This window comes from Entelurus aequoreus, linkage group LG08, assembly GCF_033978785.1.
Source record: "Entelurus aequoreus isolate RoL-2023_Sb linkage group LG08, RoL_Eaeq_v1.1, whole genome shotgun sequence".
Taxonomy (NCBI): domain Eukaryota; kingdom Metazoa; phylum Chordata; class Actinopteri; order Syngnathiformes; family Syngnathidae; genus Entelurus; species Entelurus aequoreus.
The window spans coordinates 13,839,939-13,866,155 of record NC_084738.1 but is presented as its reverse complement, the minus strand read 5'-3'; the positions used below and the strand labels follow the sequence as shown (position 1 = coordinate 13,866,155).

Sequence of the window (26,217 nt, the reverse complement as noted above, 5' to 3'; positions counted from 1 at the left end):
CTCAAATTGACCCCATCTGACTATCCACTCTCTGATGTGGGACATCCCTAAATTACTTATTCCCTTCTCCTGTGTGTTTATTTTAGTTGATGGAGTCTAAGCTTGTAGTACTGACATTCACTAACATCCTACTTTTTAACATCCTAGATGACAGAACAGATGACTTGGTCAATGGAAAAGCGAGCAAACATGCGCCTGTCCCACAGAAGAGCCTTCCAAATCTGCCGCCCCCGAGAATGGTAAGCTATTACTTCCCTAAGGATGTAAAACTGAAAAAATGTTTGAGGACTGAAGTGGATCCTGGACATATCTAATTCCTGTTTAAGCTAAAACACATTGTCCACATATCACTCATGGAACACAAAGAGAGCTGTAGGGTTGAACAATAATGTCTCTTGAGTTCTCCAAGAGAGCAGCTACCGCTAATCAAGTGTTTGACAATATGCAATTCGCAGAATTCCTACAGAATATCATCGACAAATCCCTCCTTTCCGTCTTTCAAAGGCATTTCCTTTTTCTTCCCCTGTGCATCAACCTGTGGTTCTATTGGTCCTGTCTTGGGAAGCCTAAGTAAACACGTCCAAAGTGATCCACTCTTTGGAAAACCCTTCATCTGCCTTCGGGGCTTCCACTCTTGTGCACTGATGGTGTATTCAAGCGTTAGCATGTGTTTCACAGTGAACGCCGAGTCCCCCCTAATCATTGCGGTGAACAGTGCCCCCTTGCTGTTGATGTAGTGTCCAGGCATGGCTGTCCATTGTCCTGTGGTGATATTGTAAGAGTCCATGAGACAGCGGAGGAAGTCGTCGCAAGGCCCGTTGCGCATCACGTACAAATTGTCCCTGTGGGCGACCATACAGTGGCCGTAGCTCTGATGTCTGGTCATGGTAGTCGCGAGTTTCCACTCATCTTTAAGCGGTGTATACTCATAGATGTCTGTGGTGTCAGGTGACTTCCAGAAGCAAATAAACATCCGGCGCCTTGCAACAGCACAAGCAGCGGATGTTACCGGCCTTGGTGCTTGTTGTATTAAAGTCCACTGGCCCTTCTGAGGATCATAACACTCTGCAGTGGCCACACATCTTTTCTGGAACTCACCACCAATGGCATATAGTCGCCCTTCATGCCCCAAGAAAGTGAAGTCCTTCCTCGGTTGTTGCGGTCCCGGAAGAGCGGTCCAAATCCCTGATTCAGGGTCAAAGCAGAAGCCACCGTCCAGCGTGTCCTTTCCATAACCAAAAACTCCCCCGACGATGTACAAACGGTTGTCCAGCACCGCCACGCCGGCCATGGATGTGCTGCAAAGGGTGGGGAGGTTTGTGAGATGCTTCCATTCTTCTTCCTTCTCATCGAGGTAGCACACGATCCTGAAGGAGTCACGGAGCTGTTCCATTGAAGGAGAATGGGTACCGATTGCAATGTAAGACGCAGGGGATAACGACTGGGAATACCGCAGCAAATCTTCAGGGATTGTTGCCTCTGCTGTTTCTCTCAAGTCTTCATAGGTATCGCAAAGGAACAAAGCGGCGCCGTGAAAGAGTTCCTGCAGCCCAAAGATGTGGGCTGCATGGTAAAGCAAGAGACAGTTGTCCGAGTCGATGATGTCACACAGATGCTCAGTCAAACAAGGCACCTGAAGAAAAGCGGCACATTCCACTGCATCTACGAGCTCGTCCGGGTCGCAGATAGTTGGATTCTCTTCCTTGCACACAGCAAGGGCAATACGAAAACCCCTTGCATGCACCCCTCCCTTAAGGTAGACCTCTTTCTGCTCACTTTCAAGCATCCCAGACTGAAAGAGCGCGGAGAAGTAGTTGCTGTGCCTCGCTAGAAAGGCCCTCTCCACGGTGAACCAGCTCTCCTCCACTTTCACCCTCACCCAGCCGGCCTCCTTCTCTTTTTCAACCAGATCAAGGGTCGCATTTTCCACTTGAAAGATTCGTGGTCCCTCGGGATCTTCCATGATCTTCTTAAATCAGGGTCTTTTTTATCCCTTTGGAAAATGTGTCACTCCAGTGTAGATTTATCCCCATTTGTGACCAGTAAACAAACGGTTTGTGAGAGTTCCATTGCGACCAGTCTGCATGGGCTGAAAATAGAGTCGCTCTATAGATAGCAGCTGTGCTGCTTTGGAAGCGTCAAGAGGAAGGGGGGAAATGAAAACTGACATCCACAGTGAGGTCGACTCAGGCAATCGGTGATTAACAGAAATGAACTTGACTGGCATTGGTGTTTAACTCTGAGGACTTAAAATAGTCACTGGCAGCACAATGACGTTGTACTACTACGACTATGTTTCTTACAAAAATTCGTTCTCACAACCATTTACACATTAAGTCTGAGTGCAACATTTTTGTATAAATCATATTTCACTTGAAATTTTAGGTCAAAGAGCTTTTTTAACTGTAGATGAAATCTGTTTTTAAACAGAATTGTACAGAAATACTGTATGCACCAGACTAGTGCAAAATTTTGTATTTAAAATTTGAAAAACATTGCTATAATTAAGATATACTGCAATCTGTACGTAAGGCTCATAGTACTGTAATAATATTTATGTAGTATAGACCGTTATGTATGGAATATGTAAAGCATGACTATGGAATACACTGAAATTATCAATTGGCATTTCAATTCTACTTACTCTTCCTCAAATTTTTAATTTCAATTCTACTTCCTGTATTCAATTCAAATTCATGTGGTTGTGTTAGAATTCGGGAGACATTTTTAATACAATTCACTTTGCAAAAGCCTTTTATACACTCACACAGTATTTATTTTCTGGCAAAGTGTCATTACGTCACATGCGCTGTAAGAAAACATATTTTCTCTTTTCCACAACTTTTACAAAGCTTGTGTGATATTAGTTCAAATACTTTCATTTCAAAAGTCATTGTGTTCCACAACGCTGAGCTTCCAGATTCACTCTGTTCATGTTTTTGTTGCAGCAGATTCTTGGCATGGGAACCAGGGATTTTCCATGTTCCTCTGACTTTTTTTCCCTTAGTATTTGCTCCAATCACCTCCACCACACCCGGATTACTTCTCCTCTGTCGCCCCTGCTGCTTGCTTGGTTGCTTACTCGCAGACTGCTAGGTCGATTCAGTTTTACTGAGATTATGTTCAGTGAAAGTGAAGTGTCTTCATTTAGAAAACGGTTGCGATCTCCTTTAGATTGTATGTTTTCTATCAATATGGATTTAGATGACATACTTTTTAAGCTTCCAGAACAGGGAGAATATAGCGATAAGGTGGGCAGCTCTAGAGGCTGCTGCTACTCTGGAATTCCCTTTAATTAAAAACAGATGCTTTAACGCCTGTGTGTGATGATTTACAGTAGAAATAAACCCCAACATATGTCTTAATAAGTAGGTTCTGACTTAAAATAGTTCTCAAACTGTTAACAAATTGCACTAACAAAAAGTAAAAGAAGTCGTAACGCACTATTTTTTGTTCCACTACTTTCGTAGACTATAAGAATGCACTATTTTTTGTTCTATTTCAGGGCGGTTGAGTGGTACCAGCATGACTCAATTTGCTGAAAATGAAAATATATTTAGCTAATAGAAGTTTAAAAAAAAAAAAATAAAAAAAAGGCATTAGGGCTTTATTGTTTAAATAGTCATGGGTTAGCATGTCACTTCCTGGTTCACGTAAGATGACGTACAGTAAGGCGGAAACAGGACAGCATAGAGCCGTACCATTTTTGACACTGGGGCACGAAGGTGTTTCCATCGTAACCTGGACTGTGCAGACCGATCAGGCCAATTTATGTAAAAAAAAGTACATGATTGCCATTGCTGATTAATGCATTTTAACACTGATCCCCCCCCTAGCTGACATTGTATTTATTTGTCGTTCCCCACGGCTGACAAGCAGCTATTAGCTAATTATGTATTTCTATACAGTGTGGAGCAGCTCCCCTAAGGTGATTATAATCACATCCATTACAGCAAACAAACTGCATTTCTTAGTATACCTTAAGTATTATTATCACTGGAGGACGAGTCTAAACATGTTACACACCAAGAGCACGCCAGGAGCAGGCATGTTAATAGCTAACTGCTAATCTAGCTTTAAACTACACCAAGAAAAAAGTGCTCAGTCAACTTTAAGAATGTAGATGCAGTGTTTCCCATAAACTGCCCAGATACCTGTGGCGGTGGGGGCGTGGCTATGGGCGTGGTCACCATGACCGAGTAATTTGCATAATTTACTACAATGATATGATTTTCTCTAAAAAGGCTAAAAAAATGTATACTTACTAATTAATAATAACAGTTTTGTTTTAAACGTCCATCCATCCATCCATCCATTTTACATTATGAATAAACAAAAGATAACTACTACAGTATCAAATTAGTATTAGTATCTGAAGCACCGTCTCCACGTGTGTTTATTGACAACAGGGTTATAACCTGGACACGTTAGCTCGTCGGTATGGTAACAGGTGACTGTTACTGCGTGCGTCTGCCCCGGCCCCGAGTCAAACAGCGGTTAATGAAGCAGCGTCAGGCTGCTCACCGTCAGTGAAACGCTCTGTGAAATCGCGGATTAACGTTAAATATATAACGAGCTGTAACCTATCTCACCTGGTAGAGCACCCGCTGCGGCGACCCAGTTCGATCCCACCTGACATTCGCTTTGCGTCAATCCCCCCTCTCACCCTCTCTCCCCCCTCTCCTGTCTCTCTCCAGCTGTCCTTTCAAAATAAATGCATTCAAATCCCGAAAATAAAAATTAAGAAAATCCGAGTCGTGGCGGACTTAATTCTTTCGTGGCGGGCCGCCACAAATAAATGAATGTGTGGGAAACACTGAGATGGAACCATGTTGCAGCAGAACGTAAGCAGCTATTAACATCAAATTAGCAAGTAGAATAATAAGAGAGATAGAGGATAATATAACAATTCTTGGTGTCTAAGCATTGTTACAGTCAGTACACAACATGTACGATCCATAAACTGGGGGTGTCGATACCATGTATAGTATTGGTATATGATTGATACTAGAATGTTTAGGACAATATTCTTATTTTCTTCCAATTTTTGTAGTTTTTGTTAAGGTTTACAAATTCAGGGAATAATTACTTGGACAAAGGAAGCCTTTGAACCAAAAACCCAAGAATTTTAAATGAGCAGCAGACAGCAGTTTTTGCTCTTGTGTCGTTATTGTGCACTATTGACTGTTATGTATGTATGTAATAAAAGATAAAAAGGATCTAGTTAAAATTGTATTGATATTGTTAAACTGTCAATAGCACTCAACATAAATCAATTGAAAAAATTACATTCATACATGTGATCGGTATAGGAATCGGCAGCATACAGTAAGAAGGGGATTCACATGGCCCCCTCCACATCCCACCTCCCCGGATTGTAAATAATCAAATGTATATACTTGTTCTTATGCTTTCTTAACTCACTATGTTCACTGGTCGCTGTACATATCCTACGAAGTCAGACCTACACTGTTTCAATGTCCATTTCTCTGATGATGCAATTGTTGATGACTAAAGTGCTGATATCAACCAAACCTAACCCCCCCGTCCAGATTGTAAATAATGTAAATAATTCAATGTATATACTCTGATGATTAACTTATGTGATGACTGTATTATACTGATAGTATATATTTGTACCATGAATTGATTTACGTGGACCCCGACTTAAACAAGTTAAAAAACGTATTCGGGTGTTACCATTTAGTGGTCAATTGTACGGAATATGTACTGTACTGTGCAATCTACTAATAAAAGTTTCAATCAATCAATCAATCAATCGTTGCGGTTTACCTGACACAAGAAAAGTGATTAATTAGGGGGTGCATGATCCACTTTAGCCGCCAGAAGGCAGTAGAATGTTGAATATCTTAAATATGTGTTTTGTGGCAATTCCAACTTTGACCACAGCCTCAGTTGCTATAAAGGGTGCCGCTTTCCATCATTTACAGCAGACTGCATTGTCTTTGTCTCACGGGAGATCCACCCAGGAATGGATCCATATAAATTCCTTCCCTACTGTACAACCGTGATTGGAACATCCCTAATTGTGACTCAAACAAAAATACATGAACACATTAACGGACTATTTTGTCATTAAAGAAAATGACGTACTAGTGCACTTTTGGAATAGACGGACTTGAGTCTACTATTTGCAATCTAGTGTAGGGAGAAAGGTAACATGTAAATTGGATATGAGAAATAAACAGAAAGCTAAACAATACCTTTAGTTTTTCACTTTTGCACTTATTGAAGGAAAGTTATTTCATCTCCTTGATACACTGTCCCAGGATACATATCCATATAATGCAACCATCAACACGCCGTGTTAGCTTTTTAGTATTACATTGACAGGAAATGAACAGCAACACAATAATTCCCAGCCTCAATACATCACTTTTGATCTTTTTTGTTTATATAAAATAGATCTAAAACCTTGTAAAACCGCCCCACTTTTCCACTCACCTCACCCCAGGGCATTGGTTTGTATGATATCTGCGCCTCCTCTGCTCATCTGTTTCAGCTCATATTTCAGTGATCTTGCAGGGAATGTATCTGCCTTGGGATACTGTGAAAAGTAGAAAAGATTTAGGATGAGTCATTTATCGGCAGCAGAACAAAACAAATATTCTTCATTTAACTCACTGGGTTTTACAGAGTTCACCTACTGAAGTGACCTGATTAGGAAGTACCTTTATAATGCATATATCAGAGTAACACAATACGGTCAGGGTGGGATGCTATAGAGCAGGGGTCTCAAACACGCGGCCCGCGGGCCAATTGCGGCCTGCGAGACGTTATTTTGCGGCCCCCACCTTAATATGAAAGTTTAATGTTAGTGCGGCCCGCGAGTTTTAAATGAATGGCGCTTGACAGCGTTGTGTGCGGAGCTGAAGGAATCTACCAATCACGGTGTGGTAAATGGTCTCGACAATATCGAGGGCGTGCCGTTATGACGCTGCCTATGGTGTCCTCTAGAAACTGTCACCGCATCATCTTTTTCTCCATGCTAACAGCGTGCCTGCCCAGACACATGTTGTATGAGGCTCCTGCAGTCACATGTAAGTTATTGCAAGACATACTTGAGGAACAGCCATACATGTCATATATAATATATAACGAAAACAAACAAAAAAACACAAGAAGTGCAAAACTTCATGATGTACAAACCGAACAAAAAAAAACAAAAGAAGTAATATACACCTTGCGGGATGATACAAAACAAATACAAAACCAGGCAAAAAATAAGTAAAATAATAAATATAAAGCAAAATGTAAACACTTATGGCTGTCCATATGATCTTATTGTTCTGTCTTTATATAGTTTTTTCAATTGGAATATATTTTTACAATCTTTTATCTCATTGTAAAGAGAATTCCATAGTTTAACCCCCACCACTGATATGCACATTTGTTTTAAAGTTGTCCTTGAATACTGATGTTGGAAATGACCTTTTCTTCTATGCTCTTCATTCTCAGAAGTGATGACAAACATTTTTTGTAAATTTGCTGGTAATGTTTTACTTTTAGCCTTAAACATGACACATAATGTCTGTAACTTTACTAGCTCCTGTAATTTCAATAAACCAGAATTAATAAATAATATGTTTGTGTGGAATACGATTTGAAACGTCATTATACAACTAGTCATGCTGAGGAGTATGCAAAATACCAGGGAGATGAGAGAGTGAACCATGTTGCAAATTTTAAAACCACTCTACTGATGCAACAAGATTTCGTCAAGAAAACAAGCGAAAAGAGCGATGCAGCAGTCAAAGCTAGCTACATGGTGAGTGAGATGGTTGCTAGGGCGGGAAAGCCATTCAAAGAAGGTGAATTCATTAAAAAGTGCATGTTAGATTTTTTTAAAGAAATATTTTCTTGCGGCCCAGCCTCACCCAGTTTCTGCATCCAGTGGCCCCCAGGTAAATTGAGTTTGAGACCCCTGCTATAAAGTTTTTGTCAAAAATGGGGTCCTTCAATTTAATGAGGTTATGTATGTTTTTACCATGTATTTATTATTGTACATTCTTTTATATTTCCCATCAGAGCGCCCTGACTCGGGAGCCTTTTCCACTTCCTGTCGTCCCAGCACAGAACAGCTTGGAAATGTCAGAGAGTTACTACGAGGAGGCTCAGCCTTATGAGGAAACCGTCAATGGTTGGTGACATTACATTTTGCGCAGCTATGAAACATTACATTGACAACAAAATGCTAACGATGAAAAATGACTACTGTCCCAATGATGGGAAATGTCAAAATGTGCTGCAAATTTTTACAATGGATGGAAAATCAGATTTCACTCTAAAAGTTTGAGGACATTTTTACAATGAAGCGAAATTATTTATATTGCCACAGAAGTCCAGTTAAGTGATTTTTTTTTTTAATTTGCTCCCAATGTCCCAATAAAGGGAAATGTTAAAAATAGCTCCAAATGTTCAAACTGATTAAAACGTCAGATTTTACTCTGAAAGTTCCAGCATATTTTCACTGTATTTACTTGCTCCGGAAGTCTCAATCAAGGTAAATGTTTAAGTTCTCCCCAAAAATTCTCATCAGTTTGTGCCAAATGTCCCAATGGTTGGAAACGTCAAATTTAGCTCAAAATGCGGCAAAAAAAAAATGGTATTTAAAAATTGATCCAAATATTGCAAAAACAAAGTGTTCAACATTTTAGACCAACATCTCAAAGAGAAATGTCATATTTTCAAAGGGAATGTCAACATTTGAGCAACACATCCCAAAATCTGCTTTGCAAGTCCCAATAAAAGGATTTCTTTATTAGAGTTTGAGCAAATTTTCACAATAATATAAAAAATTTAAATGTGCTCTAAAAGTCACAATCTTTGAAAATGTCAAACATTTGCTTAAGATACGCCAAAGTGAAATGTCAACATTTCTCCAAAATTTGCAAAAACCAAGTGTTCAAATGTTTAAACAAATGTCTCCAAGAAGGGCAATGTCATATTTCAAAAGGAAATGACAAAATACAAGCCAGGCATTTTAAAGCAAGGGAAGTTTAAAAATATCACCAAAGTTTGCTCCAGATGTCGAGAATAAATGGATTATTGAGCAATATTTCACAAATTAGGCGAAATATCTTAATTTGCTACAAAAGTCCCAATGATTGAAGTGTTGAAATTTGCTTCAAAACCCCCATTAAAGTGAATTGTCAAAATTGCTACAAACATTGTATAAATAAAGTGTTAAAACTTTTAGACATTCCTCTCAAAGAAGGATGTCATATTTTTAAAGGAAATGTCAAACTTTCCACCAAATGTTACCATGAAGGCAAATCTCAAAATTCCAGCTAAACATCTTAATAAAATGCAATGTTGTAATTTGAGCTAAATAAAGTAAAATCTTAAATAATTACTGCAAATGTCCTAATGCAGTGGTTCTCAAACGGTTCTCACCAAGTACCACATCAGAAAAAACTTAGCTCTCCATGTACCACCATAATGACAAACATTAACATACAGTAGCTCAGTAGGTCTAAGTATCCATTAAAAACAAGGCCAAGGTTTTATTTACCAAGTATATTTATTATTTTTGCCCACTTTAACATTACACACAGTTTGAAAAGTAACACTGTGTTTGAATATAGAAAAATAAAGTATTGTTCTTTAATCAAATTAGCATTATCGGGCATGACACTAAAAGGAACCCACAGTTTGAGAATCACTGTCTTAATGAGAGGAAATGTCAAAATGTGCACCAAAATGTCCCAGTGTGAGAAAACTTTTTTTTTTTCAAATGAAGTGAAACGTCTAAATATGCTACAGATGTTAAGGGAAATGTCAAAATTGTGGTATTTTCCCTCTAATTGTTGTACCTAATGTGTCCAATTAGTGTATCGGATGTTAAGTACAGGCCAAAAGTTTGGACACACCCTCTCGTCATTCAGTGAGTTTTCTTTATTTTCATGACTATTTACATTGTAGATTGTCACTGAAGGCATCAAAACTATATATAAAACATGTTTTATATTTTATTTTTTTCAAAATAGCTACCCTTTGCTCTGATTACTTTTTCGCACGCTCTTGGCATTCTCTCAATGAGCTTCAAGCACCCCTGTGAAGTGAAAACCATTTCAGGTGACTACCTCTTGAAGCTCATCGAGAGAATGCCAAGAGTGTGCGAAAAAGAAATCAGAGCAAAGGGTGGCTATTTTGAAGAAACTAGACTATAAAACATGTTTTCAATATTTTCACCTTTTTTTGTTAAGTACATAACTCCACATGTGTTCATTCATAGCTTTGATGCCTTCAGTGACAATCTACAATGCAAATAGTCCTGAAAATAAAGAAAACGCATTGAATGAGAAGGTGTGTCCAAACTTTTGGCCTGTACTGTATGTAAAAACATTTTTGGCACAATTTTCCCTCTTCTTCTCTTCCTGCTGCCCCTGGCTGTCGTGCAGACATGTACGGCCTCCTCTCGCGGCGACAGTTGCGAGTGGCGAGCTCTGACAGCATTGTCTATGCTGTCATCACCCGGGGTAGCTACTTGTCTTGTCTGTCCATGTCACTGCACAAGCCAACTTCCTGTCTGTCCTTCAAACCCCGCCGCCCCCCGCAACCTCCAAGCACTTCCACTTAACCATTTTACCATCTCGATTCCTCGCGGTCATTCTGGCGTACCTCACAGAAGACGGTGAGGCGGTCAGCAGCTCGTACGAGTCCTACGATGAGGAGGAGGTAACGAGGGGGAAGTCGGCGCAGCACCAGTGGCCGTCCACCGAGGCGTCCATTGAACTGATGAAGGACGCTCGCATTTGCGCCTTCCTGTGGAGGAAGAAGTGGCTGGGCCAGTGGGCCAAGCAGCTGTGCGTCATCAGAGAGCATCGTCTCCTGGTAAAAAATAAAAAAAATGTCTATGATTTTCATTTTGACTGGTGACCTACTTAAGTGTCACTCACATCTGCTGCTTTTCAGTGCTACAAGAGCTCCAAGGAGCAGACACCATTGCTGGATGTCAGCCTGCTGGGCTGCAGCGTCACCTACAAGGAGAAGCAGCTCAAGAGGAAGGAGCACAAGCTGAAGATCGTGCCCATCGGCGGGGAAGCCATCGTGCTGGGGCTGCAGAGCAAGGAGCAAACAGAGCAGTGGCTCAGGGTACATTCAAGGAAAATGACAATTGTTTGTCACCTTTTGGCACTTGTTGCTCGGCAGGATGCACGTTACAGCAGAAAAAGGACAGGGAGATGCAGCAAGAACTAGATCTGTGTCTCGCCTTTTTTTCCCCCTGAGTTTTTCCGTAGACATGACACCTGCACAGAATGAGAGCGAGACAAAGACCTTGTTCACACTGCAGGTCAATTCCGATTTCTTTTGCCCGCATGCGACCTGTATCTGATTTTTTCATGTCCGTGTGAACAGTGCAATTCTGAATTTTTCGTCTTTGACCCAAACCTCTTTCGTACGTGGAAATAAATTGTATATATATGTGGTGTGTTCTCAATGTGAACGCTCCCGCGCTCAGGTCGCATTCATTCGACCAGAACGTCGTCAAAAAGCGATACATGTAATACTTGTTCGCCAAAATAGACGGTTACAAAATAAATTGTTGACAACGAAGCAGAAAACAGGTAAAAATATGATGTTGTCTCACGTGAAAGTTTCTGTGTCATGTGTCAACTCTCAGACACGCTCTTCAAGCAGACATCAAAACAAAATATTCAAAAAAACTGCCAGAGCTAAAATATTTGTCCTTTTGCTTCTTAATTTCCTACGCGCAATCATACGGTTCAGAAAACGTTGACTTTGATTGAAATTGACACAAATGCGCCAGTACTTAGACGAGTAGAGTGGAAACCATATCTATTTCCGTAAACACTGCAGTGCGTGCAACGTCATGTCCGCGTGCGGATCAGATTGCATTCACATTAGAAATGTCATTTCTTTTTTGTAACGCCCACTAAAAAGATCGGATTTGACAAACACACCCGAATTGTGCGAATGCAGCCAAAGTTAACCTGCCAGTACACTAGCTAAGCCATAACAGAGGCAGGACAACTCTGTATGTACGGATATTCTGCAATGATGGGGACAAGTGTGTGACGTTAAACACCCAAGACCCACACAGACACCATTATGCATATATTTCATTGCAGGATGCTTTGTGAAACCGCACACATTTGCGACCGCCAGAATTTCCCATCAACACGCATATTACAACTTCCACCTTTCCAAAACAGAGACTTGGGTAAAGTATTTTAGCCCCCTCTTAAAAGGGTCATTTAATGATTTTTTTTCTACATTTCAAACACTTCCTTGTGGTCTCCATAACATGCAATGGTGGTTCTTCTGTCAAAATTTTGCACATATGTTTTACAGACCGCTTTCAAGCTGCGTTCTGACCGTCTCTTCAGGAAGCATCGTTTTGTGTGCGGTCTTATTTACGTGCCTCCACTTCGTCTGCGTCTTTTCCCCGTCAGCCATGTTGTAGTTTTTAGCGCTTCCATATGTAGTCTATTGACGGATATAAGTTTGAACTACATGCTACTTTTTATTAGAAATGTCAACAGCGGAGGATGCATGTGCATGTACGAGCCAGTCTGCCCCACAACAAGAGGATAGAGCAAAATAAATATCTTATTGACTACAGCGCAGACTACAATTGCGGACTCACGCAAAATTGACGTCATTGGTGTGAAAAACATCACAGGTTGAGCAAATTCCAAACGGATCATTTAGCAGAAGTATGAAGGAAGGCAAGATTACTTTATAAATACTGTATCTCCGCAATGCCTCCATGGTTTGATTTCACATTTTCAGAACTTATGCAAATCTCAAATGCAGGTAGAAATAGCTAAGAAAAGTTGGTTTGGCATGATAGGGCCCTTTTAAGTTATGGATGCGACAGATATTCAGAAGGAGAGATTTGCTAATTCTGTCTGAAATTTGAATGACTGATGGCTGATTGTTTGCCATGTTTGACGAAAGTTTGTGGGTCATGACAATGGTAACCAAGGGCCTCGGCTTAGCGAGCAAAGTTGGATATGTCCATATCTGGCCCCGCTCCATTCCATGTAAAAAAGTGGGTATAAGCCTACAGTTCGTAGCAATTATTTTCTGTCAATTGTCCAATGAAAATTTGGTTAATTTTTTTTTTTTTTTTGCAGCCTTGTCTCCACATCGTGGAGCACCCTTACATACAGGTGTCGCCCCACCTTTGGTACACAGTGCCGACCATTCAAAACAGCGACATGGATAAAAAGGGTTACTGATATATAAATCTTGTTCTTGCACCTCTCCCTGTCCAGTATTTTTCCCATTGCGAGCGTTAAAATGTGAGGCTAATTTAAAACCTCTGTTCTCTACTGCATGATACATACAGTACACGTGTTGAGGCTGTGATACTACAGTCTAAAGATGTAACGTGTCAAAATATCACGGTATTAAGGCCACGGTACGATATGATTGTGGTCTCAGTGTTGAGAAGAAGCAACTACTCAACCAAATAATCAATAATGTATGTCATAGTGTATCAAATTAAGTGGCAGTAATGTTTAGGATTGAACACAAACATAATGCTCAGATGTTCAAGACTAATCATATTCATTACTACAAACAAGCCTTACATATATACATATATAAATATATATATGTATGTATATATACACACACACACACACACACACACACACACACACACACACACACACTCGCACGTATACTGGGTACAAAAAGTTTTCAGACCCCTTGAAATGTTTCACTCTTTGTTTCATTGCAGCCATTTGCTAAAATCAAAAAAGTTAATTTTATTTCTCATTAATGTACACTCAGCACCCCATCTTGACAGAAAAAAAGGAAATGTAAACATTTTGCAAATGTATTCAAAAAGAAAAAACTGAAACACCACATGGTCATAAGTGTTCAGACCATTTGCTGTGACACTCATATTTGACTCACATGCTGTCTATTCTGACCCTCGAGATGGTTCTGCTCCTTTATTGGAGTCCAGCTGTGTTTAATTAAAGTGATTGAACTTGATTAGGAAAGGCACACACCTGTATATACAAGATCTTACAGCTCAAAGTGCATGTCAGAGCAAATGAGAATCATGAGGTAGAAGGAACTGCCCAATGAGCTCAGAGACACAATTGTGGCAAGGCACAGATCTGGCCATGGTTACAAAATAATTCAAGGTTCCTAAGAGCACAGTGGCCTCCATAATCCCTAAAGGGAAGACGCTTGGGATGACCACAACTCTTCCTAGTCCTGGCCGTCTAGCCAAACTGAGCAATTGTGGGAGAAGAGCCTTTGTGAGACAGGTAAAGAAGAACCCACATATTACTGTGGCTGAGCTCCAGGAATGCAGTAGGGAAAAAATGACAGAAAGTTTCACAAAGTCAACTATAACTGCAGCCCTCCACCAGTCAGGGCTTTATGGCAGAGTGGCCCGACGGAATAAAAAAATCAAAAACTTCTAATATATGAGAAATAAGATTCTCTGGTCTGATGAAAACAAGATTGAACTTTTTGGTGTTGATTTTCAGCGATATGTGTGGAGAAAACCAGGCACTGCTCAACACCTGCCCAATACAATCCCAACAGTGAAACAGGGTGGTGGCAGCATCATGCTCTGGGGGTGTATTTCAGCTGCAGGGACAAGACAACTGGTTGCAATTGAAGGAACAATGAATGTGGCCAAGTACTGTACTAAGATATCCTGGAAGAAAACCTCTTCCAGAGTGCTCAGGACTGGGCCGAAGGTTCACCTTCCAACAACACAATGAGCCTAAGCACAGCTAAAATAACCAAGAATTGGCTTCGGAACAACCTATTAACAACATATACATTCGGACCATTCTTGACTGGCCCAACCAGAGCCCTGATCTCTAGAGAGACCTGATAATGGCTGTCCACCAACATTGGCTATCCAACTTGACAGAACTGGAGAGGATCTACAAAAAATAATGGCAGAGGATACCAAAATCCAGGTGTGAAAAACTTGCTGCATCATTCCCAAGAAGACTCATGGCTGTACTAGCTCAAAAGGGTGCTTCTACTCAACACTGAGACCATGACCATTTGGTATTTCAGTTTTTCTTTTTTAATACATTAGCAAAAAAATCTAAATTTCTGTTTTTTTCTGACAAGATGGTGTGTACATTAATGAGAAATAAAATGAATGTTTTTATTTTAGCAAATGGCTGCAATGAAACAAAGATTGAACAATTTAAAGGGGTCTAAATGATACCCACTATGTGTGTGTGTGTGTGTGTATATATATATATATATCTATATATATATAGATATATATATATACAGTATATATATATATATATACAGTATATATATATATATATATATATATATATATATATATATATATATATATACATACATAAAATAGTGAACATACAAGACAACTTGTCTTTTAGTAGTAAGTAAAAAAAAAAAAGGCTCCTAATTAGTCGGCTGACGTATGCAGTAACATATTGTGTCATTTTCTATTCTATTATTTTGTCAAAATTATTAAGGACAAGTGGTAGAGAATGAATTATTAATCTACTTGTTCATTTACTGTTAATATCTGCTTACTTTCTCTTTTAACATTTTCTATCTACACTTTTGTGAAAATGTAACAATCACTTATTCTTCTGTTTGGATGCTTTACATTAGTTTTGGATGATACCACAAATTTGGGTATCGATCCGATACCAAGTTTGTTACAGGATCATACATTGGTCATATTCAAAGTCCTTATGTGTCCAGGGACATATTTCCTAAATTTATAAACATAATATAAATGTTAAAAAAACGAAATAAGAACAATATCTACACAACATAAATGTGACAATATCATACTTTTCTCCCAATAGGTGATCCAGGAGATCAGCCCCAAGCCGACAGAGAACGGCGACATCCAGCATTGTGTCACCGACTCCCCAAGACTCATTTGCACGAAGGTAAAACATTTGTGTGGTACAGTGGTATTACTGTAGACATTGGTGCTACCATATGTAACATGCGGCTATACGCTGACAGATGGAGGTGGGCGACAGACACTCGTTGGCTTCAGAAAGTGGCAGCAGCAACGAGGGTCATGCAGAGACTAACGAGAATAAAGATGGTGAGATTTTTTTTTTTTATGAATTCAGTCAGTTTAACATCGGAGTTGACTGACCTCTTTTTTTCCAGTGAAGAAAAAATACAGCGCAGGTTTAAAATTCAGCAACCTTATGAACATCGGAAAGAAAAAAGCGTCCTCATTGGAGAACGCTGAAAAATGCGTTGATACTTCGGGTGAGTGAGAACCCAATACTGTCATCTTTGTGCCCCGGTCATAGAGTTATACCAACTTTTAAGTCCTTTTCAGGCTACCTCAACGTGCTTGTGAACAGTCAGTGGCGAACCTGCTGGTGTCTCATCAAGAACGGCCAGTTGTGGTTCTACCAGGACAAGAATAAGACCAAAGTGAGCCAGCCTGCTGTGACGCTGGAGGGCTGCCAGGTTTCGCCCGACCCAAGCCCGGAACACCTGTACTCCTTCCGGATCGACATGGAAGGCACACAACTTGCAACCCTGGAGGTATTTAAGAACAATGCATATAGAAGTGCTTCTCAATTATTTTCTGTCATGCTCTCCTTTAGGACAAAATGTTATCACGCCATCCCCAACTCCTCTCCCGAATTAAAATACTATTGAGAACTTGATATTTATTAATCTGTTCAAAACATCACCTGATTATCAAAATAGACCAATAAAATGAGCTGAGCAACAGCTAGAAAGTTTTCAAAATAAGTTTATTTAGGCCCCCCGACATCTCACACCCCACCATTGGCATATACTGTAAGGAGTGCCATATTGTTGAGCACTATATTACACTATATCAGACCTTCTCAAATAGTGGGGCGAGCCCCCATGGGGGGGGGCGCAGTGCGATGCCAGAGGGGGCGTGTGTGACCTCGGGAAACATGCTTTTTTTTTGCCGTACAAGAATATGATGATGCATATGGAGCACTTAGCTTCACTGTAACCACGGTGGGAGACGAGGAAATGTTTCCTTTAAAGTTAATAAACTTACAATGTTAAGCAGATGTATAGTTATAACAATTTTATAGCTAAATTATACTATTAATAGTCACGGTGGAGAGTGGGGGGGGGGGAACAAAATCATTTATTCTACCTAAGGGGGTCTTAACAGAAAAATATTGAGAAGCACTGCACTATATACACATTTTGGGCTATGTTTCTGGATTTGTTTCATAGCATTATATGTTAAAAACAACAAAACATGTCAGATGTCGAACAATTACAGTGCACACATTATGTATGAAATCCTACTGAATCCACATCTGATTAAACAAGGGGGCTGAAATAATTTTTTGTTATGTTATAAATCCATTTTGCTTTAGGATTGAATGGCCCGCCCATTAATGTTAGTTTTGTTTAGGGCTGCAACAACTAATCGATTAAAAAAATAGTTGGCGATTAATTTAGTCATCGATTCGTTGGATCTATGCTATGCGCATGCGCAGAGGCAATTTTATTTCTATTTTTTATAATTTTTTGTTATTTTTTTTAAAATTTTTTAATAAACCATTTATAAACTGCAACAAGTACAAACAGCTGAGAAACAATAATCAAAATAAGTATGGTGCCAGTATGCTGTTTTTTTTTTCTCAATAAAATACTGGAAAGGATAGAAATGTAGTTTGTCTCTTTTATCCGATTATTAATCGATTAACCGAAGTAATAATCGACAGATTAATCGATTATCAAATTAATCGTTAGTTGCTGCCCTAGTTTTGTTACAATGGGGCATACTGGCAGGCGGTGTGACCCTAAGATGCAGAGACAGCAGGCGACATGCAAGTAAAAGGTCCCCTTTTTTAGATCCGAAAGCAAGAAACACCAGCGTGACAACAGCTGTAAATCACGTGTGAGCAAAAATTTTGGCAAAGCTAGACAAAACACAAAAAGGCACACCAGGAACATTCAACGAACCGGCATCGCAAGGAAGGCGACACTGGGAGATTAAACCCTTCTGATTCGTGATTAAGGACAAGTGAGCCACCTAACCACTAATCAAGAGCAAATTAGTCAAATCAGCAGCTGACAATAAGGGCAGACAGGAAGTGGAACAAAAAACAAGAGCGCTGGACAGCGGACAGAAAATAATACCAGAATCACAGGAATATAAAATGTACTTCCAACCTGTCATGAGTGAGCGATCGAGCGATTAATCAATCAATCAAAGTTGATTTATATAGCTCTTAATCACAAATGCCTCAAAGGGCTGCACAAACCTCAACAACATCCTCGGATCTGATACCACATCAGGGCAAGGAAAACTCAACCCAACAATGAAAAACCTTGGAAGGGGCCGGGTGACCAATGCAATGGATGCCGAGTGGATACAGTTAATAATGTGAGAGTCCAGTCCGTAGGGAGGTCAGCAGGTCAGCATGAAGACAGGTCGGAGCGCCGAGACGTCACCGACTGATGCCATCATAACAAACTTCTTTAAAAATGTGTAATAATTAAAATATTTGTCAATACCTTGCAGCATATGTAAACATTATTGCAGTCTACTACTTTTTGAATGAAATTGTACGTAATTTTCTTAGGATAGTCTGCAGTTTCAGTGGAAAGGCTCCACCCAGCAGGCACAAGACGTAACAATGTTGAGGACTTGTTGAATTAGGTTCTGACGTTGAGCTACTCAAACATAACGTTGAAACAACATTCTCTTTAACGACGTTTATTCAATGTCAGGTTTCGTCGGGTTCTGACGTTGATTTGACCATTGAATTTTGGTCATTTCCCAACCAATATTCTACAACACAAATACAACGTTGAAACAACATGCTTTTTAGTGACGTTTATCCAATGTCAGGTTTGTTAAGTTAATTCGCCCGTTGAATTTGGTCATTTGCGAACCAACAACGTGGAATCAACGTTAGACATCAACATCTCAATTTACAAATACAACTATTTTGCAACATTGTTTCAAAGTCAGTTTTAAAGGACATGTACGTATAATCAATGCATCAATGTCCTGTGCCTGCTGAGTGCAGTCATAAAAGTCAGTCATCAATAGTGAATTAATTTGACATTCCCTTTAAAAAGGTTAAATACTGTTAAAACATTACATCATTTGAAAGAAATTAATAAGAAGGGAAAATATTATTGCTTTCTACTAACTACAATTTTTTTATCGTAAATCTTCTGGTGTAATACGAGCATTGTGTTTTCTACTTGTAGCACCTGAGCAGTCTTGGCAGTTTTTATTAAAATGTCTGTAACACAAACCACAAGTGATGGGTGGGCGTCGGTGATATACAAGCTGACGTAGGTCGAAAATGTATATTTGACCCAGATGAGCGCTTTACTTACGTCGTGCGAGGTGTGGTCACTATGTTCCTAGGAAGAACAACACGTCTAGAATGAAGAAAGAGAAGAGGGAGAAAAAAAGAAACATGTCAGCATTTTTCGAAAGACAGCGGTGCACGGTTACATGAAGTAAACATTGTCCTCACTAGCGCGCACAAGGGTGGTCCATGTGTTTGGTGGGTGTATCTGGGTGGAGGGTGGGGATGTCTTGGGATTTGCTCATGGAAAAAGCCCTCCAGTTTCACCCTGTTGCATATTTGAGCACCAAAAAAACAGTATTTTATGTCTCATCTCCAGGGTTCTTAAGGCACATTTATGTGAGCTTTTACCATTAGGACCCAATTAACCTGGTACAAAAACATATACAAGTTAAAAGTAAATGTTATACCCTTAGGCTAGAAGTAACTGTACATTTTCCATTTGACTGTTGCTAGGCAAAGACGTCAGCGGTCATGGGCCACTGGCTGGGCCTGCTGCTATCACAGATGAGCAGCAAGACCGACCCTGAGGAGCTGACTTACGACTATGTCAACGCTGAGAGGATCACCAGCATCGTCAACGCCGCTAAGACATCCTTGTAGTAAGACAATGACCACAAAAAAGTTAGGGGTCAGGCAGAGAATTGTAACATTATGGGTGTTTTTGCTCCAGCTTGATGCAGAGGCGATACTCCGAGCCAAACGCCTACATCGATGCCTTGCCGTCCACCCCTGAGGACCAGGAGGAACTGTACGATGACGTGGCATCTCTCGCTGATTTGGAGGTTTCAACATTTTTGCCTACCACTCCTAAACTTGGTGTTTAACAATGAGAAAGTTTTAAAAAATAAGTTACTTTTTTTTTTTTTTTACTTTTTTAGATTCATCACTTTTGAATATAGATTAATCGTGACTAATAAGGAAAAGAAAAAGCTCCCCAAAAACTGTGATTTTATTGTTAGAATGTCATAAAGGAACATTGTTTTACTTGAATGCACTGGTTCTAAAACTTGGTAACAGTTTTATCTTAGGTATAGTCTGGGATTATTATACTCCTCACTCATCTTTGCGCTGGCATTTAAATTGACCTGATCATTGACCGTATAACAACCCACGTTGCCTTTCAGGTAACCATCCACAGTAAAAGCATGTGCGCTCAAAATAAATTGCACATGGTTAATTGCTTTTTTGTGATTAATCACACAAGTTAACTCGTCATTTAAGACAGTTTTACTTTTTACCCTTAGGTCCCACCAGTAAAATATTTGAGTATGTCAGGACCGCAGTATATAAAATGTGGTTATAATGGAAGTTTAAGTGACTTGAGGGTAAAAAATGTAGGCATGTATGGAAATCTATTGTTGCAATACAGAGGATGATGAAATGTATAAAATAATAATAATCAAGTTCTGGCCAAGTTTCCCACAGTTAAAACCAACTTATATATTGAGAATAAAATCCGTCAAACCCAAAAGTGCTCTCAGGGCTAAACCAACAAAACAGTCAATAGATTCAGTTCAAACTTTCACTTCCACTTTCAACATACTACTTCACTTCCTGTTTCACACATCATCCAGGATGCTGTCGATGGCGGACCGCCACAAGATAAAGAAACTGCCGTAAACTCGGAGGAAACGTCTGCTCAGGATCAAAAAGACCCAGTGGCTGAAGATGCAGACCCTGAAAACAGAATCTATCTAGACCTGGTCCCTGTGCGGTCTTTCTTGCACACTGTTGGCAGTGGCAAGGATTTCCAAACACAAGGATCCACAGACACCTCAGAGGAAAACAAGGACTCTTCAAGTCTCACTAAAGAGGTAACATGGAAGTGGTTTTGTTAGATTTGGTTAAGGTGTTCAATGCTTGTTTTGTTTGTTCCAGGTCAGATCAACAAACCTGCCCGAGTCAGCGCCTGCTTTGAACAACCTTAGTTGCACTCCTGCAACCACCAGAGAGGAGCAAGAGCGCCCTCTGACCCCGACTCAGTCTTGCCCCCAAACACCACCAAATGCCAAGACCCCGCCTCAAAGCCAGGAGCCTGTCAAGAAGACCTTCAGCTCCTCTGGGGTCCCTAAAGGCCTTGCTCTTCAGACCAGCACTGGGTTCACTCCAAGCCCTCAAACACCACGACCCAAAGTGTATAGCTCAGGTGAGGATTAAAACCAGCGTGGTAAATTTGTTGTGTTTCAAGTCACTGATGAGTGACTTGTAAGTTTATTTAGGCCCCCCGACATCTCACACCCCACCATTGGCATATACTATAGGGAGTGTCATATTGTTGAGCACCATGTTACACTATATCAGACCTTCTCAAATAGTGGGGCGCAGGGAAACATGCTTTTTTTTGCCGTACAGGAATAACCACAGTGGGAGACGAGGAAAGGCCAGCCTCCTTTAAAGTCAATAAACTTACAATGTTAAGCAGACGTATAGTTATAACAATTTTATAGCTAAATTACACTATTAATAGTCACGGTGGAGAGTGGGGAGGGGGGCACGCAAAATAGTTTATTCTACCTAAGGGGGTCTTAATGGAAGATTATTGAGAAGCACTGCCCTATATACACATTTTGGGCTATGTTTCTAGATTTGTTTCATAGCATTACATGTTAAAAACAACAAAACATGTCAGATGTCGAACAATTACAGTGCACACATTATGTATGAAATCCTACTAAATCCACGTCTGATTAAACAAGGGGGCTGAAATAATTTTTTGTTATGTTATAAATCCATTTAGCTTTAGGATTGAATGGCCTGCCCATTAATGTTAGTTGTGTTACTATGGGGCATACAGGCAGGCGGTATGACCCTAAGATGCAGAGACAGCAGGCGACATGCAAGTAAAAGGTCCCCTTTTTTAGATACGAAAGCAAGAAACACCAGCGTGACAACAGCTGTAAATCACGTGTGAGCAAAAATGTTGGCAAAGCTAGACAAAACACAAAAAGGCACACCAGGAACATTCAACGAACCGGTATCGCAAGGAAGGCGACACTGGGATGTTAAACCCTTCTGATTCGTGATTAAGGACAAGTGAGCCACCTAACCACTAATCAAGAGCAAATTAGTCAAATCAGCAGCTGACAATAAGGGCAGACAGGAAGTGGAACAAAAAACAAGAGCGCTGGACAGCGGACAGAAAATAATACCAGAATCACAGGAATATAAAATATACTTCCAACCTGTCATGAGCAAGCGATCGAGCGATTAATCAATCAATCAAAGTTGATTTATATAGCTCTTTATCACAAATGCCTCAAAGGGCTGCATAAAACCACAACAACATCCTCGGATCTGATACCACATCAGGGCAAGAAAAAACTCAACCCAACAATGAAAAACCTTGGAAGGGGCCGGGTGACCAATGCAATGGATGCCGAGTGGATACAGTTAATAATATGAGTCCAGTCCGTATGGAGGTCAGCAGGTCAGCGTGAAGACAGGTCAGCGTGAAGACAGGTCGGAGCGCCGAGACGTCACCGACTGATGCCATCATAACAAACTTCTTTAAAAATGTGTAATAATTACAATATTTGTCAATACCTCGCAACATATGTAAACATTATTGCAGTCTACTACTTTTTGTATGAAATAGTACGTAATTTTCTTAGGATAGTCTGTTGTTTCAGTGGAAAGGCTCCACCCAGCAGGCACAAGACGTAACAATGTTGACAACTTGTTGAACTAGGTTCTGACGTCGAGCAACTCAAACATAACGTACATAAACATAACATTCTCTTTGACGTTTATTAAATGTCAGGTTTCGTCGGGTTCTGACGTTGATTTGACCATTGAATGTTAAGCGTGGTAAATTTGTTGTGTTTCAAGTCACTGATGAGTGGTAACCTTCCCATTGAAAGAAGTACATCACACACAGAGTATGGAGAAAGTCCATGTGTTGGCTTTGCCAGAAGTTTGGCTCCCTCTAGTTGTGTGGTACAAAGGCTTTACCAAAAATTGCACACTTTACATATCATACAGGTATTAAAACCAATATCATCTTACATTAATACACTATACCATCCATCCATTTTCTACCGCTAAAAATAATTCTAATAAATGTTATCTATGTTGAATAAAATAGTAAATGAAAATAAAAGTGTCTATTGTCAGTATATAAAAGAATAATCCAATCATCCTCAGAACTTCAAAATAAAACAGAAAATTAAACATTTTTACAGAATATATATTTTTACAATTATTTGACTTGTTTTTTTTTCAATTATTTGAATTTCAATAAAAACAATTAAGTATAAATATTCTGAATTTTAAAAAAAACTCCTTTAAAAAAGTTTAATTGCCAAAAATAAAAAGTACAATTATCAAAACGTGTTGATATAGTTTCGCATATTTTGCCTACATTTATTTGAATTTCAATTAAAATGAAAAATAAAAAATACATTCTGAATTCAAATAAATTATACTCCTTACTACTGTAAAAGTAAAATTAATAAAAGTAAAAAGTTTAATTATTAAATGGTCCTGTTAATGTATATATATTTTTTTTTACAAATATTTGGCTGTATTTGTTTTCTATTCAAGCATTTATCAAAAAATATATGTTCCGAATTCAAATTAAAACAAGTATACTCCTTTACAAAAGTACGGTAACTTAAATCAACAAAGATAAAAAGTACAATTATGTCATGTTAATATATTTGCAAACATTTAGTCAATATTTGTATCAATTATTTTAATTTAAACAAAAAAAAAAGTTTTAAATACATTCTGAATTCAAATAAATTATACTACTTACTATGAGTAAAACAAACAAAAGTAAAAACTTAAATCATTAATATCATATACTCAAAACTCCTAATAGTTTGTTAGCATGTTTCATTACTATGCTGTATAAAGTACTAGAAAAACTAAAATGTATATAATTGTTTTTAATACAACCTAATTGCCATACAATATAATGCAGAGCACTACAACCCCAATAAACCTATTTCCTATGCTGGTGTACCTGATGTGTTGTCCTCTACTTTTGGGTGGGTGTTGACGAATTTTCAGCCTGTCCTGGCACCGTTGAAGGGAAGCTAGGAAAAAACCGCACGGAGGCTGACTTGCGGCGCTACATTGACGAACGTGACCGTCTGGAGAGAGAGCGCGAGGAGGAGAGGAGCAGCCTCGCCAGCCTGAAAAAAGAAAGAAGGGAAATCAAAGAAGAGCTCAGCGCCTGCCAAGGTTAATCATCATCACTTCTTGGTGGTTAATGAGTAACCAAAGCAACTAAATAAGTTGAAGTCACTTTTGGTTTGACTTTAGAAGCAAAGCAGCAGGCCTTACTGGAAGCTCGGCTGAAGCAGGTGGAGGAAGCGAGTCGAGAAGCAGAACACAGGCGTGTGGAGGTAGAGCTGGTGCTTGTGGAGGTAAAGGAGAACCTGAAGAAGGTGGAGGCCGGGCCGTTCACACTGGGGACCACACTGGACTGCAGCCTCCAGGACACGGTCAGCCATCATCAGCCTGATGAAAAAAGGCTCGAATACAAAAACAATGACTTACATAACCTTCCATTCCTTCTCTTAGGCTAAAACCGTGAGCATGCCACCTGCACAAATGTCATTATCGCCAGCATCCTCACCATCCCAACCGTCCGGCAGCCCCACCACCACCAGTGTGGACTCAGAATCTCCTGTCAATTCAGCCTCTGCACTAAAAAACAGGCCAGTTTCCATCATGGCCACTAAGGGCAAAGTGCTTCAGAAAGCCAAAGTGAGACTTACTGTTCACAACAATAACATTGCTGTATTTTTCTGTATATAAATGTTATTTCCTTTTGGTCATTACAGGAGTGGGAAAGGAAGTCCACCACCTAAAAAGAAGAGAACTGAAAGTGTCAAGTTTTTATTGTCCTCAACTGTGGTATAGTTTGTTACGGTACTGTTCTGGTTTGTGTTTCCACGATAAAGCAAAAGGACAACAACTCGAGGAAACAGCATTTTGTGTGGCTGAAGTGAATCTCCACCTCTTTCGGTACCCTTACCATGCACTGGGTACTAAAAAGTGGTTCGGTACCCCTTTGCATCCTGTGGTATTTGAACTTAACTGTACTCCTTAGTGGAAACAGCGCTTCCGATCATTAAAAATCACCCTCTTACAGCTTTGCATCCTCTCCGAACCACTGGAAAAGAGCCCTAAAAAGGAAGGCGTTTAACTGCAGTAGCATTCCGGCCAGTTTATTCTTCTTCTTTGAACACTGAAAATGCATATCAAGTATGAAACCACTGATTGGCTATGAGTCATCCTGTGGATTGTAGCTTGGTTCGACATTATGCTGGTAGCCAAGGTGTACATAGATTTACGCCAATTATTCAGCCTTTTTGGGGACATTGCTAGCTAAAAATGCACTTTTTATTCAAATAAATATGTACTGATATCAAAAATTGGCTGAGTATTTTCTGTCAAGCTTTTTCTTTTTAATTGATCTAAACATGTGAACCCAACTGATTGACCCTTGAGATATCATTTGTGCCATTTTGGCTGTATTGAAATAATGTGGGTGAAATATGCCACAACATAGTCATTTAAGATTTAATAATTTTCCTTCTGAAATTGACACTAAATCAGCGACGATACACAATTTAAGTGACATTTGTTCCTCACGACAATCTGTCCAGTTGAAAACCATAACAAATGGTTTCTTTAATCCTACATTTATCTTAAACTATACAATCTCTTATGACCATTGGCCTCCAATTTTACATGTTCATATTTGTCCACCATATTATGCTACTTTTTCCCCATTCAAAGCATGCAGCAACATTTCTCACCTTCCATTTTGATGTTTGGAATGGTGCATACTGTATGTATAAAAAATTGTAAATGGAAAAAAAATTATATATATTTTAACAGCCGTTTTTTGTATTTTGTCCTGTGGACAGAG

At 39.5% G+C, this 26,217-nt stretch overlaps 2 protein-coding genes and 1 long non-coding RNA gene across 5 annotated transcripts in view; 1 reads left to right on the top strand and 2 right to left on the bottom strand.

Moving 5' to 3' along the window:
- afap1l2 (actin filament associated protein 1-like 2) overlaps positions 1–25,770 on the top strand; it is a 65,347-nt gene extending 39,577 nt beyond the window's left edge. Inside the window, exons 4-19 of one of the 3 annotated variants that reach the window (XM_062055651.1) lie at positions 148–239; positions 8,050–8,161; positions 10,655–10,857; positions 10,939–11,118; positions 15,834–15,920; positions 16,000–16,084; positions 16,153–16,257; positions 16,331–16,542; positions 19,785–19,930; positions 20,002–20,113; positions 20,906–21,145; positions 21,210–21,477; positions 24,345–24,518; positions 24,600–24,781; positions 24,861–25,046; positions 25,124–25,770. In XM_062055651.1, the coding sequence (XP_061911635.1) occupies positions 148–239; positions 8,050–8,161; positions 10,655–10,857; positions 10,939–11,118; positions 15,834–15,920; positions 16,000–16,084; positions 16,153–16,257; positions 16,331–16,542; positions 19,785–19,930; positions 20,002–20,113; positions 20,906–21,145; positions 21,210–21,477; positions 24,345–24,518; positions 24,600–24,781; positions 24,861–25,046; positions 25,124–25,150 (2,411 nt within the window). In that variant the 3' untranslated portion in view covers positions 25,151–25,770. Of the gene's footprint in view, positions 1–147; positions 240–8,049; positions 8,162–10,651; positions 10,858–10,938; positions 11,119–15,833; positions 15,921–15,999; positions 16,085–16,152; positions 16,258–16,330; positions 16,543–19,784; positions 19,931–20,001; positions 20,114–20,905; positions 21,146–21,209; positions 21,478–24,344; positions 24,519–24,599; positions 24,782–24,860; positions 25,047–25,123 lie in introns of all 3 variants that reach the window. The other 2 variants (XM_062055649.1, XM_062055652.1) reach the window with 2 other exon arrangements.
- Positions 461–1,963, bottom strand: LOC133655263 (kelch repeat and BTB domain-containing protein 13). The gene has a single exon (XM_062055254.1). It carries the CDS (start codon positions 1,961–1,963, stop codon positions 461–463), a length of 1,503 nt encoding a protein of 500 aa, XP_061911238.1.
- On the bottom strand, positions 19,243–25,562 carry LOC133655455 (uncharacterized). The gene is made up of 3 exons (XR_009827001.1): positions 24,621–25,562; positions 24,298–24,469; positions 19,243–19,398 (listed from the first exon to the last, which is right to left on the bottom strand). It is a non-coding gene; the product is annotated as an uncharacterized LOC133655455 (long non-coding RNA).
- Positions 25,771–26,217: the final 447 nt, after the last annotated feature.

Excerpts from the sequence above, each read along its gene's own strand:
- LOC133655263 (XM_062055254.1), bottom strand. The coding sequence starts at position 1,963 with ATGGAAGATCCCGAGGGACCACGAATCTTTCAAGTGGAAAATGCGACC.